General features: G+C 45.9%; 1 protein-coding gene across 2 annotated transcripts in view; it reads right to left on the bottom strand.

Moving 5' to 3' along the window:
- Positions 1-23,378, bottom strand: part of PRKCH (protein kinase C eta) — a 94,076-nt gene that overhangs the window by 54,054 nt on the left and 16,644 nt on the right. For both annotated transcript variants that reach the window (XM_060271350.2, XM_060271345.2), the window contains exons 2-3: positions 12,580-12,643; positions 1,477-1,627 (exon numbers count right to left, since the gene is read on the bottom strand). In XM_060271350.2, the coding sequence (XP_060127333.2) occupies positions 1,477-1,627; positions 12,580-12,643 (215 nt within the window). The remainder of the gene's footprint in view (positions 1-1,476; positions 1,628-12,579; positions 12,644-23,378) is intronic.

Genomic DNA, 23,378 nt, shown 5'->3' on the forward strand with positions numbered 1-23,378 from the left:
GAGCTTTCAGTTGTATTTGCATCAACAGGCTCCTTCCTTGGGGTGTTAACCTGATATGACCCCCCGCTGAGCAGGGTGGAGTCACGCTTGCTAGCGAGTCCAATGCCTAAGCCAATACCTCTCACTTGCTTTAACCAATAAAGTTGTGGCCTTATTCTTCCAACTAACTCTAATACCATGTGTCACTGTGTCTTTATTTATCGTGGGGGGCGGGTCCTCGAACCGCAACAAGGTTTATTGTACAATAGGTTCAAGCCAAGACTGAACACTGAGAACAGGGTTACAAGAACTTTTAAAACTTCCCACCTGAATCCCATAAGGCATTTCAAAAGCGTCATTCCTACATTTAGTTACATAGCTAAACGTCAGAAAAGGAGAGGTACATACAATATTAACATACTGGTAAACAAAATTAACATAAGGGTTAGGGCAAAAGTAAATGTGTGATAAGTACTGGGAGGAACTTCTTGAGTATCCACAGAAAAAGAACAATAAGGTCCTGGCTTTGCACCGTCTGTCACCTGGGTGGGTCTGATTATGGGATTTGTTGTTTAGTTGTTTAGTCGTGTCCGACTCTTCGTGACCCCATGGACCATAGCACGCCAGGCACTCCTGTCTTGCACTGCCTCCCGCAGTTTGGTCAAACTCATGTTCGTAGCTTCGAGAACACTGTCCAACCATCTCGTCCTCTGTCGTCCCCTTCTCCTAGTGCCCTCCATCTTTCCCAACATCAGGGTCTTTTCCAAGGATTCTTCTCTTCTCATGAGGTGGCCAAAGTATTGGAGCCTCAGCTTCACGATCTGACCTTCCAGGGAGCACTCAGGGCTGATTTCCTTAAGAATGGATAGGTTTGATCTTCTTGCAGTCCATGGGACTCTCAAGAGTCTCCTCCAGCACGGTAAGGCCAAAAATCAGCTCAGCAAAGTGCCTCTGGGCACTTCCTGGAGTCCCTTTTCAAGGGCAAAATAGTGTTGGAATGGGGAAAACTGGAGTTGATTTTATATGATTTTTAAAGCTAGGTAACTTCCCTGAGCTGTCAAGTCGAAAGGATAAATTTATGCATAATATTTATAATAAAGATGTGCCCCCCCCAGTGATTTCCATAACAACAGACATAGCAGGTTCATAGGCTTCTCTCGTGTATGTAAAAAAACCCAAACCCATACATTTAAAGAAGGCTTGCTATTTTTATACTCTCTCGGCTCAAAGCTGACTCCCCCATGGGAGTGTTGGTCTGCCGTAGTTGAAACAAAATAAAAAAAAATCCTTCCAGTAGCACCTTAGAGACCAACTAAGTTTGTCATTGGTATGAGCTTTCGTGTGCATGCACACTTCTTCAGATACACATAGGAGTCACTGCATCAGGCAGAGGCCCCTCTTAGCAGTTTAAAGACCAATGGATTCATGTGTCTTGCTCCTCTTCACTCCGATAGAGGCAAGCAAGGGATTAGCAAGAGACAATGGGAAGACTCTCACCAGATAAACTCCCGGCAGTGCGAGCAGTACGTGGGTTGCCGCAAGTAGGTAGCCATAAACTTGTGCCCGTTGACTTGGTGGACTCGACGCCGCATAGCCCGCTGGCGCTTCCGGGTGAAGTTCTTAAATATTCTGTCCCTCTGGAGAGTTCCTGTGTGTACAAAGATAAAGATAAAGGAGACAGAACAGGGAAGCAAATGCTTCTCAGTACACGTTTGCCACTCTTTTCTTTTAATTTTCAACCGCAAGTTATCTCAAACACACTATCTTTAAGCACCTTCATTCCTTGCTCTTCCTTATCTCCTCTCCTCCCCCTCATTCTCTCTGCTCCATCAGCCACCCAATCATCTTCTGAAACCCAGGATTGCCACTTCTGCGGTCATATGGTCCCTATCCTGTCTTTTTTGCTTGCAGATCCTTTCCTTTTGTCTCAAAGCTCTGTTTGAATCGCTGCAGTGTGATCACATCGTATGATCACCCAACTTTCAATCTTGTGCAGTTGGATGCCAGCCGGCTGGAATTGTGCAAGTTAACTGCAGAGAACCTAAAAGCTCTTTTTGCGCTTTTAAGAGGAAAAAGCTTTCAAGCTCTCCACCCTGTTGACCACCTTGCTTACCAGGCTCTAGGATGCTCTCAGGAGATCATGCATAAACTCGGACAGCCCTGCAAGAGCTTGCGAGAGCAGCGTGCCAGAAGGTAAGGATGCCCGGGCAAGGGCACTTCCAGATTCGAGTATACACTTTTTCCGTATATGCACCACCCCTGGAATATACCCCCCCCCTCACAAGATGCAATCATACTATACTGTATGGCAGGGGTTCCCAACAAAATTTTCTCGAGGACCCCTCATCGAGCCGCTATTGTGACAAGGACCCCCATTAATTCCTAATCCTAAAATTAAAAAGTGAGAGCCAAATTAAGAGTCTTCTTATATTTTATATTTATACGTTTTTTACAGTTACAACAGAGTACTCCATCAGTATACAGTTAGTTTTAATTTTCAGTTCTTAATGAGATGAACCACTTTTTAACCAACGGTCCATTTTTAACTACGCAAACTGTAGCTTCCGCGAAAAACAACGCTTTGTTTACAAACAGTACTGTTTTGCAAAGAGGCAGCGCGCGCCAGGGAGGAGGGAGGGGAATGGAGAAGACAGGGTACCTGCGCAGTAGCGCACAAATGAAGCCAACGCGCGCAAAGCATCTTGGGGAGGTGAGCGTTAGTAGAATGCGCGCGCTGCCTCTTTGCAAAACAGTAGTGTTTGTAAAGCGCCACCTAACGGCATACAGCAGAACTACTGCCTCTATCTAATTCTAGTTTTGCGCTAGACTCTGCTCATGCAGGAAGCGGCCAAAACAAAAAATCTGTTATCATACGAAATATATTTAATATTTTTTTTATTCTAATAGCATCTTGCGGACCCCTCTGGCATAGCTCGCGGACCCCTGGGGGTCCGCGGACCACCTGTTGGGAACCACTGCTGTATGGAAACTGTGGCCTTCCAGATGTTGATGGCAGAGGCTACCTCCCATTAACCTCCACCAGTTGGGCCAGAAAGCAACATCTGGGCAACATGTTGGATTGGGGAAGATGTATTGCAGTCTTTAAGCTGTGTGCCTCCACCTATATTCAACCTGTATATTTGTAAATACATGCAAACATCGCCAAACACCAGGAAGCCTCCAGTGACCTCCTTCCAAAGGAAATCAAACCTGTGTAAGCACCGCACCCCTGAAATATTGGAGAAATGAAGTGCACATAACACTGTATTAAGGCTACCATCAGATTAACTGAGTTTCAAGATGATTAACTGATTAACTGATTAAATTTGCATATGAGTAGAAAAAAACCCCAGAGTTCTCAGAAACACCAAGAGGAGTGTTAAGGCATTGAATGATGGTTTCCAAAACCTGCTATTAATTTCTTCCAGTTCTTCAGAATGGCTATTTTTAAAACTGCACATCACAAACTTCCTGTTTCCACACTGACACACGGCTCTTATAAGTGCCTTTACACCCACTTGTCTGTCATTCTGCTCCATGACTGGCCAAGGAAAGAGCCAGGTAGCTATTTCCAGATCACACTTGGACATCGCGCATCAGGAAAAGGGCTTGGGAACTGGATTCTTGCACAGTGAAGAATTTGGACTGACATCTGTTTGTCTAGGGTGGCCACTTATGTATTGCCAAAGTGAGCAAGGAAAGGAGTTGCATATGCTGATTTATATGCATAGATGCAAATTTAGCAATAATTGTTTGCGTCCAGTTAAGTCCTACCCAGAATAGACCAACTGAAATCAAGTTACTCAAGTCCATTGATGTCAATGATCCATTCCATGAATTAGACAACATCTTCTCCTTCTTCTTATTTGGTGATCACTTGTAGCCGAGTAAGATTGTCTTCCATGAACACGGTCTTAACGGTGTGTCCATACATGACTGTGAAGGCCAATTCTGAATCCACACATCATTCCACAGTGGGGACCTAGGTTTCCAGGCAGAAGTTGATCACAGTGAGGGTTTGCCAAACATGCCTTCCTCTTAGCACGTTTCTCCCTTGCGTTCTGAGTTTGCATGTCTTCAAAGCCCATGACACCTTTGGTAAAGGCTGTTCTCCAACAGGACTGCTCGCAGGCCAGTGTTTCCCAGTTATCAGTATTTATACTACCGGTACTTTTAAAAAAGATTTTCCTTGAGAGAGTCTTTAAACATCTTATGTTGACCACCAGCATTACGCTTTGCATTTTAAAGTTTGGAATAGAGTAGTTGCTTTGGAAGACGATCATCAGGCATCTGAACAATATGACCAGTCCCACAAAGTTAATGTTGAAGAATCATTGCTTCCACACCGGTGATCTTTGTTTCTTCCAGTACACTGGCATTAGTTCACCTGTCTTCCAAAGGCACCATTGAAGGAATCTTTCAAGGAGTTGGAGATGGCATTTATAAGTGGTCCATGTTTCACAAGCATATAGTAAGGTTGGTAGTACATTAGCATTGTAAAGAAGCATTTTGGTTTCCCTGCAAATATCCCAGTCCTCAAACACTCTGCACTTCAATTGGGAGAAAGCTGCACTTGCAGAGCTCAGGTGATGCTGGATTTCGGCATCAATGTCGGCCCTTGTGGAAAGATAAAAAGGTAAAGGTACCCCTGACCACTAGGTCCAGTCATGACCGACTCTTGGGTTGCGGCGCTCATCTCGCGTTACTGGCCGAGGGAACCGGCGTACAGCTTCCAGGTCATGTGGCCAGCATGACAAAGCCGCTTCTGGCAAACCAGAGCACCACACGGAAACGCCGTTTACCTTCCTGCTGTAGCAGTACCTATTTATCTACTTGCACTTTGATGTGCTTTCAAACTGCTAGGTTGGCAGGAGCAGGGATCGAGCAACGGGAGCTCACCCCGTCGTGGGGATTCGAACCGCCGACCTTCTGATCGGCAGGCCTTAGGCTCAGTGGTTTAACCCACAGCACCACCCACGTCCCTCTTGTGGAAAGATAGTGATCAACATTTTCCAGCGTTACACACTGATGTCAACGATCCATTCCATGACAACATACCAGGGACTCAGCTACATTAGTAAAAATAAAACATTATAAATGCGTTGTCACACCAGATGGCGCTCTAGAGTTAAAATCGGAACTCTATGAAATTCTCCATTGTGAGTTTCTGTCCCAGAGGGACATGCTAAGAGGAAGGCACATTTGGCAAACCCTCACCGTGATCAACTCCCACCTGGAAACCTATGTCCCCATTGTGGAAGGACGTGTGGATCCAGAATTGGCCTCCACAGTCACTTACCAACTGACTGTTAATACCATGTTCATGGAAGACAATCTTACTCAGCTATGAGTGATTGCGAAAGAAGACGACGGACAGTACATACATGGAAATGTATTGCAAGGTGTGTGTGTGTTTAAACAAAACAAAACAAAACTGTGTTATTACCGTGTTTCTCATATTATAAGACATGTCTTATATTTATTTTTTCCTCAAAAAAACACACTATGGCTTATTTTCAAGGGATGTCTTATTTTTTTCCTCCTCCTGCTGCTGCGGCCGGCATTGCTGCTGTGCCTATCACTATGTCTTATTTTCGGGGTATGGCTTATATTCCTTGAATGCTTAAAAATCCTGCTATGGCTTATTTTATGGGTATGTCTTAAAATATGAGAAACAGGGTAGGTCTTGTCTTTTTGCATATGAGAACTCTGCCAATGATTCTGCATTTGAATTGCTGCTTTAGTTCTTGATCCGTGCCTGGTTCCAGCTGCACACCTACTTTTGGTCCACTGGTGCTAACAGCCAACTTCTGCAAAGTGTTGGGACCTACCGTATATGCCTTGCCCAGTCCTGAGATTGTTCAACATTCCACTCCCAATATCTCTACCTGTTAAGTTCCACATTATATTTGAGCTTTCACACATTGCAAAAGCCTCTTTTGGAACTCTAGTGGAATACTGGTGCAAGGTTAATATTCATTTGCATGTTATTGCCTTCCCGGGGGGTGGATCTGTTTTCAGATTGATTGATTGATTGATTGATTCATTCATTCATTCATTTGCATACTGCCCTACGCCCATAGATCTCTGGGCGGATCACGACGTAAAATGACAATATGAAAAACACAAAATGCAAAATAAATATAGGAACAAAAGCTAACCAATATTCCCCGCTTCCACAACACATTTTTAAAGGGCATTGGATGTCAATCAGCCAAAGGCCTGGCTGAAGAGGAACATTTTTGCCTGGCGCCTAAAGGTGTATAATGAAGGCGTCGGGCGAGTCTCCTCCCTAGGGAGAGCATTCCACAAATGGGGAGCCACTGTAGAAAATGTAATATGAAGAACATAATATGGGAATGAGTACTAAAATTGTGCTATACTCCACAACGGTTCCATCATATTCCACGATAGTTGTGGAAGAGCCTTTTACATTGTGTACAAGCTCAAATATAGTGTGGAAATCGCAACATGTCGCGGAAATGGAATAAACTGTCATGTCAATGCTGTCTAGATGCCTCCCTGTCTCCCAGAACTGAAGGGTGTGTGTGTGTCTGTGTGCGCGCACACACACACACATGCGCGCGCACACACAACCCACTGGTTTTCAGCTAAAGAGCTTGACCATTTTCCTCAGTGAGGACAAAGTAGGCTTTATACTTCATCGGAAAATGGCAGAGCTTTCATCCTGACTCACACCAGCCCTCCTCTTCCTTCCTGCAGCATCCGGGTTTTCCCAAAGGAGCCAAATTCCTAAGCAGGTGTAGGCCAAGGTGATCCAGCAGCATACCTTAGATGGATTATCTGTGATTTCCACATGCCACATGGGGAACTAGGATACAATACGGGTTCCTCTGGTTGTCAGGTGCTTCTATCACTTCCCTCTCCCAACTTGACTCCTACGTAGAGGAAGGGAAGCAGGAATATTCCCTCCCCAGTCCATTTCACATTCAGAACAAGTGCATTTGGCTAAACCTACCAGGCCAATGGCTCACTGGAAGGACAGATCGTGAAGCTGAGGCTCCAATACTTTGGCCACCTCATGAGAAGAGAAGACTCCTTGGAAAAGACCCTGATGTTGGGGAAGATTGAGGGCACTAGGAGAAGGGGACGACAGAGGACGAGATGGTTGGACCATGTTCTTGAAGCTACGAACATGAGTTTGACCAAACTGCGGGAGGCAGTGCAAGACAGGAGTGCCTGGCGTGCTATGGTCCATGGGGTCACGAAGAGTCGGACACGACTAAACGACTAAACAACAACAACCAGGCCAATGATTATAGGAGTAATAGTTCCTTATTTCTCACAAGATACCTGAACATCTCTAACAACTGAAGTGTAGGCAGGTTCCCACAAGGCAAGACACAGTGATAACAGCAAGAACCTTTATCATAACTGAAGAACAGGGACAAAGCAGTTGCTAATATACATTTCTGAGGGCCTGGACCACTCCTACTCCCAGCGTGATTGGCTGTGTAAACATCCAAGCTGCGAATCATGACTCAGAGTTTAAGGGCCAATGGCAGAGGCCCAAATCTTGAAATGTTCTGTGATTGGACATCATGCAGTGAATCAGAACACAGGAGCTCGGAATCCTTAGCCTAGACCAGGCATCTACAAACTTCAGCCCTCCAGATGTTTTGGACTACAATTCCCATCTTCCCCGAGCACTGGTCCTGTTAGCTAGGGATCATGGGAGTTGTAGGCCAAAACATCTGGAGGGCCGCAGTTTGGGGGTGCCTGGTCTAGACCAAAGCTCAGGCAACACCGACCACTGAATACATAACACAACGATGTCTCAGATGCCTGCAAGCGCAGCAACCTGCCTGCCTCTTTTTTGGAACTGCTACACTCACATGGGCAGGAGACATATAATCGGAAAACACGGAGAAGAGTAGAAACACTTGGGTTTGCCCAGACAACTGCCTCATTCCCCCAGGAAAAGCATTAAGCAAAAGGTTCTCTCGACAAAAAGTGGAGATCTATTGCAGCATGAGCAGGCAAATCCAGCCGCCCTGTTTGCATGTGTGGAAATTCCAAATTGGAATGGCAAGCTGAGCTAAGGTGCAAATTTCAAATGTCATGAAAATATAAGAAGAGGCTCAGGGCAGTCTCGAGCAGGTCGGGCGCCCTGGCGCTGAGGGGCAGAGATCGCTCTGGCGCCCTCGCAGGGCACAGCATGGTTTCCGTGTGGCTTTGCCGCGCAGCGCACCGCCTACCAGCCCTGGCGCACCGCGCCACCGGGACTCTACCTAGAGCTGGCCCTGAAGAGCTTGCTGGATCGAGCCAATGGCCCATCTAGTCCAGCATCCTGTTCTCACAGCAGCCCAGCAGATGCTTGTTGTCACAGGAACCCCTGAGTGTTGGGTTTTTTGTGAGTGTGTTTTTGCATTTTTTAAAAAAGAGTGTTTCCAGTGCCGTTTTTAAAAAAATAGATTCACTTCTTTAACTGGTGGTTCCCCCCCCCCTTTTTTCATATCTGTAATTACGTGTTTTACACCTGTTTTAATTTATGCCCTGAGCCACCTTTGGTACTGTCCTGGGAGTAAGGCAGGATAAAAATAAAACAAGCAACTAAATAACTTGCTGTAACACTTGGACAATTTAATGGGGAAAGTCTGCACTTACTAGAGAGAGGGTCATATAGGTTACTGACTCCTTGAGAGGAACTTTCAGCTGAGCTTGTGAAAGCTTGGCATCTTAGAGCACCCAAAAAATGTCATTACGGAGGCAGAGAAGTCATTCAGCATCTCTGGGCAAGGCATTGCATATGACACCAGTTTTACCTCTCTCTCACTCTCTTTTGCAAGGATGAGGTTGGGCCAGATTAAGGAGAGGAAGTGTTTGGCTCTGTGCTTCAGGTTTCCCCATGTTGCTAAGCATGTTCTGCCTTTGAGCAGATCACCTACAACACATATTTAGGGTGCTATAGAATAGAATAGAATAGAATAGAATAGAATAGAATAGAATAGAATAGAATACAGTGGAACCTTGGTTTACGCCTACCTCCGTTAACGAACGCCTCGTACCCAGAAGTGTTTACATCCGGGTTTCGCGATGTCATATGCGCAGAAGCGCTCTGCGCAGTGTGCGTATACGCAGAAGCGCTCTATCAGTGCTTCGCACACGCGCAGAAGCATGCCTTTGGCGAGCGAACACCTCGGCGAGTGAACGCCTCCGCGTAATGGATTGAGTTCGCAAACCGAGGTACCACTGTAGAACAGAACAGAACAGAACAGAACAGAATAGAATAGAATAGAATAGAATAGAAATTTATTGGCCAAGTATCAACCATACTTGGAATTGTGCTTCAACTACATTGCATTGCAATGTAAAGAAAAAATGTATCTCATACAGACACTATTCCGCTTACAACACAACAGCACAGCGAAAAGACCCCATACCACCAACTGGCCTCCCTTCCGCCCATAACTACAGATTCAACAATTTGATGGCACAAGGAAAAAAGCTATCCCTGTGCCTAGACATTTTTGTATATAGAGTCCTGTACCAACGTCCGGATGGGAGTAAATCAAACAAGTGGTGACCAGGATGCAAAGGGTCTACACTGCAATTCTCTCTGCTCTCTTCCTGACTCGAGCAGCATAAAGTATCTCTGTTGGAGGCAAACTAACACCAATTACCCTCTCTGCAGTTCTTACTGCACTTATGCCACTGTAACAGTCATGGATTATTTTACTGGGAATTGTAGCTCCGTGAGGGTTAAACTATAGTTCCCAGGATTCGGGGGGGGGGGCACGTGTTAAAGATGTACATTGCGGATGTGACCTACATATTTTTAGCAGTGGCAAAAAGCTTTGCAAACGGAAAGGAACAAGTGGCCGAAGTTTCCCACAGCCCAAAGTCACAAGGTGACAAACATGCTCTGCATTTGCGGAAGGGAAGAACGATACACTCCAGGACCCAAGGCAAGCTGAAAATTGTCTGTCTCCTTCTCAAAACATATTGTTTATCACCAACCCACCAACCCCCCTTCTCAGGGCTTTGTCAGCATTTCCAAGCACATCTCACTTGCTCAGACTGGAAGCAACGTGTCAGACAGATTCGTCTGTACTTCAGAGGTAGGTACACCTTCTGCAAATATAGCCGAGCATGAAATATTCAGCAACCAACCCCATAAAAATTGCATTAGTAAATTCTGAATTTGCTCCCTTTGATCTGCTTGTGCTGCCTACAGCCTCCATTTGTTTTTGTCTTAAAACTGGGGATGGGACTCTGAGCCAATATTCCCCTGCACGCATAACATTATTTGCTCTGTTAAGCCACAGAGAAAGGCTAAACAGCATGGCAGGGAAAGGAGTGTGTTCTGGGAAGATCCTCATTCAAATCTCACCTTCGCTATTAATTCACCAAGGAACCTTAGTGCTTTAGAGCAACTTGGTGTCCCCAGATGTTTTGAACTTCAGCTCCTGTCCAAAACATCCCAAGGGCTCCAGGTTGCACAAGGCTGCTTCAGAGTGTTCAAAGCACGGTCCAAACACATCACCGCCATCGCCAATATCCATGCTGTCAGCAGGAATCATAGAGTTGGAAGAGACCACAAGGGCCATCCAGTCCAACCCCCTGCCAAGCAGGAAACACCATCAAAGCATTCTTGACAACCTTAATTCTGTCAAGAGAGGCAGAACCCTTAGGGTTCATCTGCCAGGCGCTTGCATACTGTCAATGGGCAGAGCCTAGACAAAAGTGCTCTGGGTTAGCTAAAATGGAATTAAAACCACCCTGCTTCAATTTTCAACCACGGCTTACTCAGATGAGAATTTTCAACCCAATGCAGGCCTACTGAGAAGCAAGGCCCACTGGGTTTGACGGAGTGCCAGATAAATAAAAGAATTTTATCTGATTATCTTTTCAACCCAGTACAGCCAGTGGCGTACCAAGCCCAGGTGGTACCCGGTGTGGCGCCTGTGTGGCGCCCTGTACGGACTGCGCATGTGTGGCATCCCGCGCATGTGCACTCCGCACGGGGTGCCGCACATGCGCAGTCCGTACGGGCTGCCACTGGTGCACGGCGGACGTATAGGCTGCCGTGCAAGCGGCACCCTGAGTGTCACCCCCCCTCCAGGGTGGCGCCTGGGGTGGCCCGCTCCCCTCGCACCCCCTTGAGTACAGCTACTGTTCTGGGAAGCTAGTGAAGTCATTCCTTCCTGGTTTTCATGTGCTGCAAGGGGCAGACCTTGGTAATATGCTGCCCTGTGTGAGGCCAGCATTTGTCGCCCTCTCCACCAGTCCCAGCGGCACCGACTTAAGCCAGGTAAACAAGGCGCCTGACTTTGGGGGAGGAGGCACAAGGCTTTGGCGGCGTCCTAGAGACCTCCTACCTCTTTCCCAAAGCCCGGCAAGCACTTCCTGGGCTTTGAGAAGGAGCTCATTGGTCTATTTAGCTCAGTAGTGCCCACACTGCCTGGAAGCATCTCTCCAGGGTGACCTACTTGAGAGATGTCGGCTATTTAATTTTTAGGACCTTCTGTATGCAAATCAAATGCTCTGTCGCTGATCAGCCTCAGTAAGTTCTTCCTCTTATGTCCCCTGAACATCATTCATGGGAGGTAACTGTGGTTCCGATTATTCTTCTTGCTGTGCGTAACTTTCTAAACTTTTATCGTGCTCCTCTTTACTTGCCCTTTTTATTCCTGAATGAAAGAGACCAAACCATAGGTCAAGATTTGCCAAATACCAAACAAAAACTCTTCATGTATGCTACAAACGCAGCAAGGATGCTACTGGCACAAAGATGGAAAAGCGATAAAATACCAACCGAAGAAGAATGGCAAGAAAAACTTTGGGAATACGCTGAAATGACAAAACTGAAAGACTTCGAAATAAGGACAAAACAATCCTTTAAGTAAGACTGGGAACCATTTCCGGCCTACATAAAGAATCAATGCAAAGAATTGGACTCATCCAGTAATCATTTTCAATTAGCAAAAATTATATAATTTATAAGTTAAAATATTTTTTTAAAGGAGTGAAAAAGGAAATACGCAGGAAATGATATTATTTTGAAATAAACCAGAGAAGAAAGTTGAGGGAAGTCTGGGGCGGGGGGATGGGGAAATTTTGGAATTGTGAATCATGCTATTTGTTAGGATGTAATATTGGGGGGAAATGGAAAACTTAAAAAATTATAAAAGAAAAGAAAGAGACCAAACTGTTCTTAATTTTCCTGGAAGAGGACTTGTTCCAGGCCCCAGATCCACCCCAAGGCATGAGAGACTGCAGGATTGAAAGGATTTTACGCACCCTCTCCTTTCCTAGCGCATCTAGATTCCACCTTAAGTTTTCCCCTTCTGAATCTGCTCTTTAAAAAGACACCACCAGGGCTCAGATATGCCCTTCGAATTCGCTCTGCAGCTTGAGCTTGTTAAAGGAGATCTTTGCTCCCATCCAGGTATCCCCTGCTTTTATTCCGACAAGGGTGCTTAAGCTATGTGAACCCCTGGCAATTATGACATCCTTACATTCTGCTCAGTGGCCACAAGAGACTCTTGACTGCGGCAGCTAGAGGCTAATGGTGTGCTTTGTGTAAGCTCTAAAAATATAGCTGGCAGGCAAGGGGGGAAATGGTATTCCATTTACCTTCAGTAAAGCTTCCTGAGAGAGTTATTGCTACAAACACTTTCCCTTCTGGTTCCAGGTCCACCTGCAAAAAAGGGAGAAAATATTAATTATTATTATTATTAAATTAATTTATTGAATGCAAGCTGCCCAAAGGCAGGGAACGTCCCTTACTATAATGCGGAAAGATATCTATTTATTGCAATTCCCTTTATACCCTACTTTTTCTCAAGTGCGCTCAGAGTATTGCATATTGTTCTCCTCACTCCCAATACAGTGGTGCCTCGACTTATGAATTTAATCCGTTCCGAAGGCACCTTTGTAAGTCGAAAAATTTGTAAGTCGGAAAATGCCATTGGAAACGCGATTTCCCATAGGAATGCATTGGAAACGGAAAAATTCGTAAGTCGAAGCAACCCCATCTAAAAATTCGCAAGTCGAAAAATCCCTATCTAAAACCGCCACGGTTTTTTTTTTCAGATGTCGAGACATTCATAAGCGCGCGCCCATTACCCCCATTCGTAAGTCGAAAAATTCAGTTGTCGAGTTGTTCGTGAGTCGAAGTACCACTGTATTGGTTTATTTTCAATATTTGTAGACTGCTTCCCCCCCACTGTGAAAATCTCAACCATCACATTATAGGAACGGACCAGACCATCGCTTTCAGCTCCCCGCCACCAGTTAAGATCAGGGCTTTTGTTTTTCCAGACCAAGTTTAGTGCTAATTGGAGGGTGGACAAATCAATCAGTTTCAGTTTCCCTGGTTTTCCCAGTCGACTCAGAGGAAATCGTCTGCATTTCTCCCAATAAGTAGATTTTTCTACGCAATTTTGCATCCTGTACACAATTTTGCAACGGATTTTGCACGCTTTCACGAATATACAGGTATTTTTGAACATATTTTAGCATAGAGAGACAAAGCACAACATTCAGAGAAGAGCAGCAAAATCATCATCATCATCATCAAGAGAGCAGCATTTCTGTTCATGTATTTGTTCCAGGAAGTGCCCTAGCTTAACCGAGTCTGTAACTAAGGCTGCATGCACAACATATATTCCAACTAAATATCAGGGAGAACTTTCTGACAGTAAGAGCTGTTCAACAGTGGAATGGTCTCCCTTGGGAGGCGGTGGACTCTCCTTCCTTGGAGGCTCATAAGCACAGGTTGGATGGCCATCTTCCTGGGCATGGATGGTGCTATTTTGGCTACATAAGCCAGTTAACACTCACAGCCTGAACACTAGAAACAGAGGGAATAATGACAGGCAATAGCTGTACAACATGTGTCCAACTGGCACTTCTTTGAAGCTCAAAAATTTCTGAATTAGGCTGGGTGAACTAAAGGAGAATCAGGTTCACCTTTGAACAATTTCTGGTCATTTTCGCAATCATTTTCTCCTTACTTGCACCCCAGCAGGGCCCCCAGACCCACAGCTTTCACTGTAAACAAAGAAAGAAAGCAACAAAGCAAACAAGCAAATAAATAGGTCATCTATAAAGGAAGTTAGAAAGTAAAGTGTGGAGGCAACCTTCTTAGACCTATTAGGCAGCTAGGGAGGTGCTACTTTTGCTAAGGATGCTTAGTCACTAAATCACTGTTGCCAAGCAACAGAAGGCAGGAATGTGAGGCATTTCCTGTATCTTCCCTTTTGGTCTCTTCCAAAAGGAACAGCTTGTCACAAGAAGCACAGGAATAAAGCAAATGACACCTTGTGTGGATGGCCCAAATTAAACAGGTTAACCCTTTCTTAGCATGGAACTATGATTATGGTGAAAGCTTCACCTGTTGATATTCTGCCTGTCATACACTGTATTAATTGTGTGTGGTCCCTGTTTTACTTTCTGAAACCGGCACAGCAGTTTGTAACAATCTGAATGCTGGGAAGGGAGTCTGAGATTGCCAAGACTGAGCTTTTAGAAACTAACTGGAACCAGAACGATTTCATTTTTGAACAGGATGAACTTGAACTACACCTAGTTCCTTTTTAAAATAGGCATTCCAAGCACTAGTAATAGGCAATTAGTTCTGTTTCCCAGGTTTTTTTTAAAAAAAACCCCGACCCTGCAAATCCAGTTTCTGCTCACCCCTGTTTTAAATAAAACCATTAGCTTATTTCCCACAGGTTCTTTACAGAGACTCCATTAGTTTTTAGCTGTTATTTGAGCAGAATACAGGTCGGCAATCTGTGGAAATTTTTGTTTAGCTTTCTTTTTAGTGCAATTCTGCTGAGATCTGCAAAGTTCAAGTCACCCCATGACGTGCTATCTATAAAAAGGCTCCCGGTTAATTTGTTTTTTTTTAATCACAGCTGATAAATGTAAACATAAGCCTCACGGTGCATGCAATATTCGCAACAGTTGAAAGATTCTGAAAATAAAGTTCTCTGGAGGGATGACTCAGCTTCTTCCCACAGTCTGTCCTCATGCCCTGACTTGCAAGCAGACCCAAAATAAGTGTTTTGTTTTAACAAGCCACAATTTAAAAAAAATAACGAGGAAAAGCACCCAACCCAACCTACTCTGCCCATTCGTTCTGAAGTTTAGCATGGAAGGAAATATGCCATATTTCTGGTGCAGCTGTACAGAAGTGCAGCTGTTCCAGGAGATGGTTTGAGGTCAAACTTATAAAGCAGAGGTTGGGGAAATATTTTTTTTCTGACGAGGACTACATCCCCACAAGGGTGATCTGTTGGGGAATGCATATCAGTGGCGGATGGGGGGGGGCTGACACTAGTGGCATGTAGGGTGAGAACAAAAGTGGGCAGAATTCTATCTCGCTCATAGAATTACAGAATTACAGAGTTGGAAGGGACCCTGAGGGTCATCTAGTCCAACCTCAAGATGCAAGAATCTCAGTCTGCTTAGCAAATGCAGTAAAGAACAAGACAGCTGCCCCTTGCTGCCAGAATGCCCAGTTCAACACCTTACAGCAAGTCATGTGCTCTGTATATCTGAGCTGTGGGCCATGCACAGAGAAAGCTGCTTTGTCCTAACTTCAGCCCATTAATTTCAATGGGTCTACTCTGAGTCGGTCTAGCATTGAATACACAATTTTAACCTTTTTGAGACCACGGCTCCCTTGACCAACTACATTCTTTCTGCGGCCCGCCCCCCTGTGGGGCTCAGGAGCCCAGTTATGCCACCCCTTGCCTGCAGAGCTGGCAGCCCCCTCACCCCTTTTCAAACACCCTCCCTTGTGGAGGGTTCCCTCAGCCTCCTCTCCTTGGGAGTCCTCTGGGCAGCCGCTGCTGCCGCCCCTGGTCTCTGAGCTGCCCCAAAGAGAGGTGCCTCCTCACACTGCCCCACAGGGGCCTGGGACTGGTCTGTCCATTCCCAACAGCAAGGGCTGGTGGACTAGCTGGCTGGGCTCCCTCACCCACTTGCTTGCTAACTCAGCTGAGGCCACCTCAGCTCCTGGCACCCAGCGCCCCCTGGCCAGCCCCAGAGGCGCCATTCGCCTGGGGAGCTTGTAGCCAGGGCTGCTGCAACGAACAGCTATGCAAGCATTTGGGAGGCAGAGATGTGAGAGGGCATCAGAGGAGGGAGGGAAGAAAGAGGGACAGAGGCCAGTGTTGCCCCAGCACCCCTGACCAGCATTCAAGGCACCCCAGGGTGCCACAGCACACTGGTTGAAAACCACTGGAATAAATTACAGTCATATCTCAGAAAGCACATCAAAATGCAAGTAGATAAATAGGAACCGCTACAGCGGGAAGGTAAACGGTGTTTCCATGTGCTGCTCTGGTTTGCCAGAAGCAGCTTTGTCATGCTGGCCACATGACCTGGAAGCTATACGCCGGCTCCCTCGGCCAATAATGCGAGATGAGCGCGCAACCCCAGAGTCGGTCACAACTGGACCGGGGTCCCTTTACCTTTACCTTATCTCAGGTTACAGGCGCTTCAGGTTGCATCTTTTCAGCTTGCGTCCCATGTCGAACCCAGAAGTACCTGAACGGGTTACTTTTTGGTTTCGGCATGCACGCATGCGCAGAAGCACTAAATCGCCCTTTGTGCATGCGCAGAAGCGCCGAATCGCAACCTGCATGTGCACAGACGTGGGTTGCGAATGCTGCGGGTTGCGAACGTGCCTCCCGCACGGATCATGTTTGCAACCCGAGCGTCCCCTGTATTATTATTATTATTATTATTATTATTATTATTATTATTATTATTACATTTATATCTGGAGGGTCACCAGGTTGGCAGGCTGGCACAAGTCCTTTTCCTGCGTTCATGCCACCTGTTACCTGATCCTTTTAATTGGAAATGCCGGGGATCGAACCTGGATCTTTCTGCATGCATGGATAGCTCAGCTGGTTAGAGCATGGTGCTGATAATGCCAAGGTTGCAGGTTCGATCCCTGTATGGGACAGCTGCATAGTCCTGCATTGCAGGGGGTTGGGCTGGATGACCCTCAGGGTCCCTTCCATCTCGACAATTCTATGATGTTACATGTTTTGCCTCTTCCACCTCTCGAGGATGCCCCTTAAAAACCCAAAGGAGAAACAAGTTGCTAGACCGAAACGCCGAGGGATCTTTTAAACCGGCCCATCTCCCATACGTAACAGCAGCTGGCTGCAGATTAGTCATCACCGGTAGAGGGTTTCAAAGCATCACATACACACACACACACACAGAGAGAGAGAGAGACCTTACACCGAGAGAATAGGGCAACACACAGACAACCAAACAAGGCACTCACTGAAGTGGGAGAGCAGGTACGACCGGTTGATGTGAGAAAATGAAGCTTGGCTCTTTTTTTTCCGCCAAAAGAAACTTCACTGCTGTGATGAGAAGGGGAGGAGAAAGACGGCAAACTAAGCTTTCATTTGCACCCCGCTCACATCCACAACGTACAATTAAAGCACATATCTCCCCGCCCCCCCAAAAAACCCCTGGGAAGTGTAAAGGTAAAGGGACCGCTGACCATTAGGTCCAGTCGTGACCGACTCTGGGGCTGTGCGCTCATCTTGCATTATTGGCCGTGGGAGCCGGTTTACAGCTTCCAGGTCATGTGGCCAGCATGACAAAGACACTTCTGGCAAACCAGAGCAGCACATGGAAACGCCGTTTACCTTCCCGCTTGTGGCGGTTCCTATTTATCTACTTGCATTTTGACGTGCTTTCGAACTGCTAGGTTGGCAGGAGCTGGGACCAAGCAACAGGAGCTCACCCCGTCACAGGGATTTGAACTGCCGACCTTCTGATCAGCAAGCCCTAGACTCTGCGGTTTAACCCACAGCGCCACCTGGGTCCCCCTGGGAAGCCTAGTTTACCTCTAACAGAGCTACAACTTCCAGCATCCTTTGAACAAACAACTGTCTCCAGGATTGTTGGAGATGTGTGGTGACCTTGCAAGAGAGAGAAGGTTTCTAGAATACAAAGATAGGTGAAATATGAACAAGCATTTTTTCAAAGATGCATTACCTCTTTTTTGGCAACGCGTAAGTGGTCGCACTAGACTGCAAGGAGCCTCGCTTGCACCAGAGGATATGGGAGTCTTGCTAAAGCAGCAAACCACCAGCTTTCAGAGCCAGGAGGAGGGCTGGTTAAATGTGTCCATTTTTGTTTTTCTCAGTTTATCGATGTTCCAGCTCAGTTTGCAAATTTTATTTGTTCCAAGTCCTAATGAAAATTCATTGCTGGATTTCTCCCATTGTAAGCAAGTTTATATGCAATTCTTCCTAATAAACAACTTATGTAATGCAGTTTCCCCTGATATAATACGCTAGTGGGGAGTGCCTACTGACGCCGAGGAATTTTGGAAACCCAAAATATAATGTGATTTTTAAGTGGAGCGTGTAATTTCAGAGTTCCGTGCCCAAAAAAATCAAGCGAAGTCAATGCAAAATCATGTTTTGGTCAGCTATCTTGATTGAAAATGGAACCTGGCACACAAACATCCACCTCTGGGTCACTTATGCCAAGTTTGGTGACAATATCTCGAGAAATAACCAGTCTGAGTCATGCCAAAGTGAGATTTCAGTCGCCATCTTGATTCAAACTGGGGGCTGGGAGCCCAATGTCAATGAAAACCGCTGCAGTCAAGGAGTTTTGCCTTTCAGTGAGAACTAAATCCAATTCCCCCCCCCCCCCATCCCCAGCTTTAAGTCTGGAAAAATGGAGGCATCCAGTTGTCTAGTTGCTTACGTTTTGCTGCTTCTCCTGAGCTGTAACTTAGGAATTTGCAACATGGACAAAAAGAGGCCTCGGACTGTCTTTCCCCCCCTCCGTCTTATTTTGCTTTGACTCAAGTTGTAACTCAGAAAAGTCTGTCCTCAGCTTCCAGGGTGAGTTTCGCCCTACAAAGACAGCCAGAGCATTCATATAAAATACTTGTGTCTCCTGACAAACCTGTTTGATCGGCCCCTTGAAACCTATTCAAAAGGAACAGAAGTCAAGATTCCCCCCCCCCAAAGGCTTTTATTATGGGGTCTCATTCAGCAGCTGTTGCCTTTAGCAATAGGTAATACCAGAAACAGAGATTATACTGAGAGCCTGTTCAAACACACACAGAGGCCCTGTGTGTGAGGAACTGATTCTCACAATCCTCCTCTCTCTAAAGAGAGGTGCCGTATTCCTCACCTCTGACCGAAACTAAGTGCGCTCCAATATGCTCACCTGCGTACGAAGCAATATCCCTGCATGTAGAAAACTAGCCTGCCAGGGGCAAAAGCTCTCCGCTAACCTGCTCTCCCATACATAATTTAAATTCCTCACATGTAGAAAGCTAGCGTGCCAGTGGGGTGGTGAAGCTAGAGTCCTTCCTGAGGTGCTGGTTTTCTATGAGCAGGAAAAAAAAGTTGCACACTGAAGCATCAGATCATGAGTCAGGGACAGGGAACTTGTAGCTCAGTGGCAGAGCATTTGCTTTGCATGCAGAAGGTCGCAGGTTCGATCCCCGGCATTCCCAGGTAGGTTTTTCCTTCGTGTTATTGTTTTATCTTCTTTGAGGGGTTTTTAAATTTCATTTTACAGTCAAGGGGTGCATAAGTTTTACAGAAAGAATGAAATAAACAAAAATTCTGCAAGTGCCAGGCCCCTTTGTCTTTCATAGAAGACACTTCTCCAGTTGTGTAAAAAGAAGAAGAAGAAAAGGCGTATCTCTCTGCAATGCATCAAGTGAATTCTCCCTCCTTTGCAGCCAACCGCCTTGAATGTGGATGTTGCATAGTCTTGGCTGGGACCAGGTGCATTTCATGTCACCGTGCGACATCTCTGTGTAATCACATGGGTGTTAACCACGTCTCTGAGTGCTACATCCTGCCCGACCGGGCCAGTTAGCTGACACTTTTCTTACTCACAACTCGCAAAGGGGGAGATTTCATAGAATCATAGAATCATAGGGTTGGAAGAGACCACAAGGGCCATCCAGTCCAACCCCCTGCCAAGCAGGAAACACCATCAAACCATTCTTGACATATGCCTGTCAAGCCTCTGCTTAAAGACCTCCAAAGAAGGAGACTCCACCACACTCCTTGGTAGCAAATTCCACTGCCAAACAGCTCTTACTGTCAGGAAGTTCTTCCTAATGTTTAGGTGGAAGCTTCTTTCTTGTAGTTTGAATCCATTGCTCCGGGTCAGCTTCTCTGGAGCAGCAGAAAACAACCTTTCTCCCTCCTCTATATGACATCCTTTTATATATTTGAACATGGCTATCATATCACCCCTTAACCTTCTCTTCTCCAGGCTAAACATACCCAGCTCCCTAAGCCGTTCCTCATAACGTTCCAGAAACTCCAGCGGGTGCAGAATGCCGCGGCGAGGCTCCTTACGGGGTCCCGGCTGCGGGATCATATTCATCCAGTGCTTTACCAACTGCACTGGCTCCCAGTGGAGTACAGGATCAGGTTCAAGGTGCTGGTTTTGACCTTTAAAGCCTTATGCGGCTTAGGACCCTCGTACCTACGGGACCGCCTCTCCCGGTATGACCCACAGAGGACATTACGGTCCACAAATAATAACATATTGGAGATCCCGAGTCACAAGGTGGCTAGGCTGGCCTCGACCAGGACCAGGGCCTTCTCAGTACTGGCCCCGACCTGGTGGAACGCTCTGTCTCAGGAGACTAGGGCCCTGCGGGATTTGTCATCTTTTCGTAGGGCCTGCAAGACAGAGCTGTTTCGTTTGGCCTTCGGACTGACGCAGTCTGACCCCACGGTTACCCTCCCCTAAGGTTTTATTTATAATGGTTTTATCTTATTCGTAGATTTTTAATTTTAAAATTGAATTTTAACATTGTATTATTCTGTTGTTTTAACTGAATTGTTTCTTTTATATTTGTGTTGATATTATTTGTTGTTAGCCGCCCTGAGCCCGGTCTTGACTGGGAAGGGCGGGGTATAAATAAAAATTATTATTATTATTATTATTATTATTATTATTATTATTATTATTAGGCATTGTTTCCAAGCCTTTGACCATTTTGGTTGCCTTCCTCTGGACACGTTCCAGCTTGTCAGTATCCTTCTTGAACTGTGGTGCCCAGAACTGGACACAGTACTCCAGGTGAGGTCTGACCAGAGCAGAATACAGTGGTACTATTACTTGTTCAGATATTCAGTGAAACTTGGATGGACACAGCAGTGGGCCGCACCTCAGCTTTTAAATGAACAAATCTCATGCCGAATGGGGTGGGTCACTGAGAAATGCAAAAAAAGGGGGTGAACCCTACATCTAAGCTCTAACCCATAGCCCCTATAGACTTTGTCCATGCATTTAAAGCATGTGGTATTTCACAAGAATTCTGGGAACAACTGTAGTTTATTAAGGGTGCTGTGAAGTAAACTACTGTTCCTCGTCATGTGCTTTAAATGTATTGATTTAATACACCGCTTGATGATAGGAAAAACCCTCACGTCGGTTTACAAAAAAAATAAAGCAATGAAATTAATGGTAAAAGCAGTTTAAAACATCTACGTATTTAAAACATTCCAAAAATAAATAAATAGTGATAGACGGAAAACAGATTCAAGCACATGTCAATGTTCGCCGTATCTGGGAAGGCTTGTCTGAACAAAAATGTTTTCAGCCCTTGCTGAAAAGAGTACAGTGAAGGCTCCTGTCTGATATCAATAGGCAGGGAGTTCCAAAGATTTATTCCTTACCAATGCAGAATGAACATTTTGTGGCACTTGTAACGGTGCCAGTTCCACAGACCGAAGTGGGTGGTTGAGCAGACAAAAATGGGTAAAGGCAATATTGCAGACAGAATCACCCCAGGTTTTTCAGGACTTTAGAGATGAATGATAACACGTTGAACTTGACCCTGTTTAGAGCTCAAGTTTCTGAAGCACATGACATGGTGTCATTAAGTTGCACCTTTCATCCATCGTTAAGCCGTTTCTGTTGTCCTGCAAGCAAGCTGCCATTGTGACCGATCATGTGTTGGTGCTGACCTTTAAAGCCCTAAATGGCCTTGGCCCTGTATACCTGAAGGAGCGTCTCCACCCCCATCGTTCAGCCCGGACACTGAGTTCCAGCTCTGAGGTCCTTCGGGTGGTTCCCTCCCTGCAAGAAGTAAGGTTACAGGGAACCAGGCAGAGGGCCTTCTCGGTGGTGGCACCCGCCTTGTGGTATGCCCTCCCATCAGATGTCAAAGAAATAAACAACTATCTGACTTTTAGAAGACATCTGAAGGCAGCCCCGTTTAGGGAAGTTTGTAATGTTTGGTGTTTTTAATATTCTGTTGGGAGCCGCCCAGAGTGGTTGGGGAAACCCAGCCAGATGAGTGGGGTATAAATAATAAATTATCGTCATCATCATCATCATCATCATGTCCCAAGCAGGACTCATGGAGTGCATTGCAGGGTGCAAAAAGTGACTCCGCCTGCCCCATGCATGTAGGTGAATGCCTGTAGAGGTGCCAGATTCTTAGAAAGGCTGAGGGTTGCATGATGCAGAACTATTCCAATCACAGGTTGTTTGCACGAGGCCAGGTCCAAGGCATTTTGCTGCCTGAGGCAAAGGACAAGATGGCAGGTTCCCTAATTCCACATACAAAAGCAGCTGAAGCTTACTTCGAAACGAGGAAACGAACAGCACAGCGCACCCGAGGGCAGGAGGCCAGTCCAGGCTCCATGTTACATATAGCTGCCATCACTCCACACCCTGTCTTTTCAACAATGTGATATATCAGCAGCTAAACATCGCAATACACTGATATATCACAATGTCTGAAATAAGGATGGAGCTCTGTAGAGGCAACGGCTGGCTTCATGCCCTCCCCCGGCATTGTGATTTTTGTCAGTGCCTGCGATTCGCTGCTTCCTGCATGAGGTAAGGAACAGCTGAGCCAGCAGAGTTAATTACGATATGGACTTCAAACCAGTTTTGGGCGATATATGGATGTATCACTCAGCCCTGTTGTTGTTGTTGTTTAGTCGTTTAGTCATGTCCGACTCTTCGTGACCCCATGGACCAGAACACGCCAGGCACTCCTGTCTTCCACTGCCTCTCGCAGTTTGGTCAAACTCATGTTCGTAGCTTCGAGAACACTGTCCAACCATCTTGTCCTCTGACGTCCCCTTCTCCTTGTGCCCTCCATCTTTTCCAACATCAGGGTCTTTTCCAGGGAGTCTTCTCTTCTTATGAGGTAGCCAAAGTATTGGAGCCTCAGCTTCAGGATCTGTCCTTCCAGTGAGCACTCAGGGCTGATTTCCTTCAGAATGGATAGGTTTGATCTTCTTGCAGTCCATGGGACTCTCAAGAGTCTCCTCCAGCACCATAATTCAAAAGCATCAATCCTTCGGCGATCAGCCTTCTTTATGGTCCAGCTCTCACTTCCATACATCACTACTGGGAAAACCATAGCTTTAACT

This window comes from Zootoca vivipara, chromosome 1 (genome assembly GCF_965207765.1).
Source record: "Zootoca vivipara chromosome 1, rZooViv2.hap1.1, whole genome shotgun sequence".
NCBI lineage: Eukaryota > Metazoa > Chordata > Lepidosauria > Squamata > Lacertidae > Zootoca > Zootoca vivipara.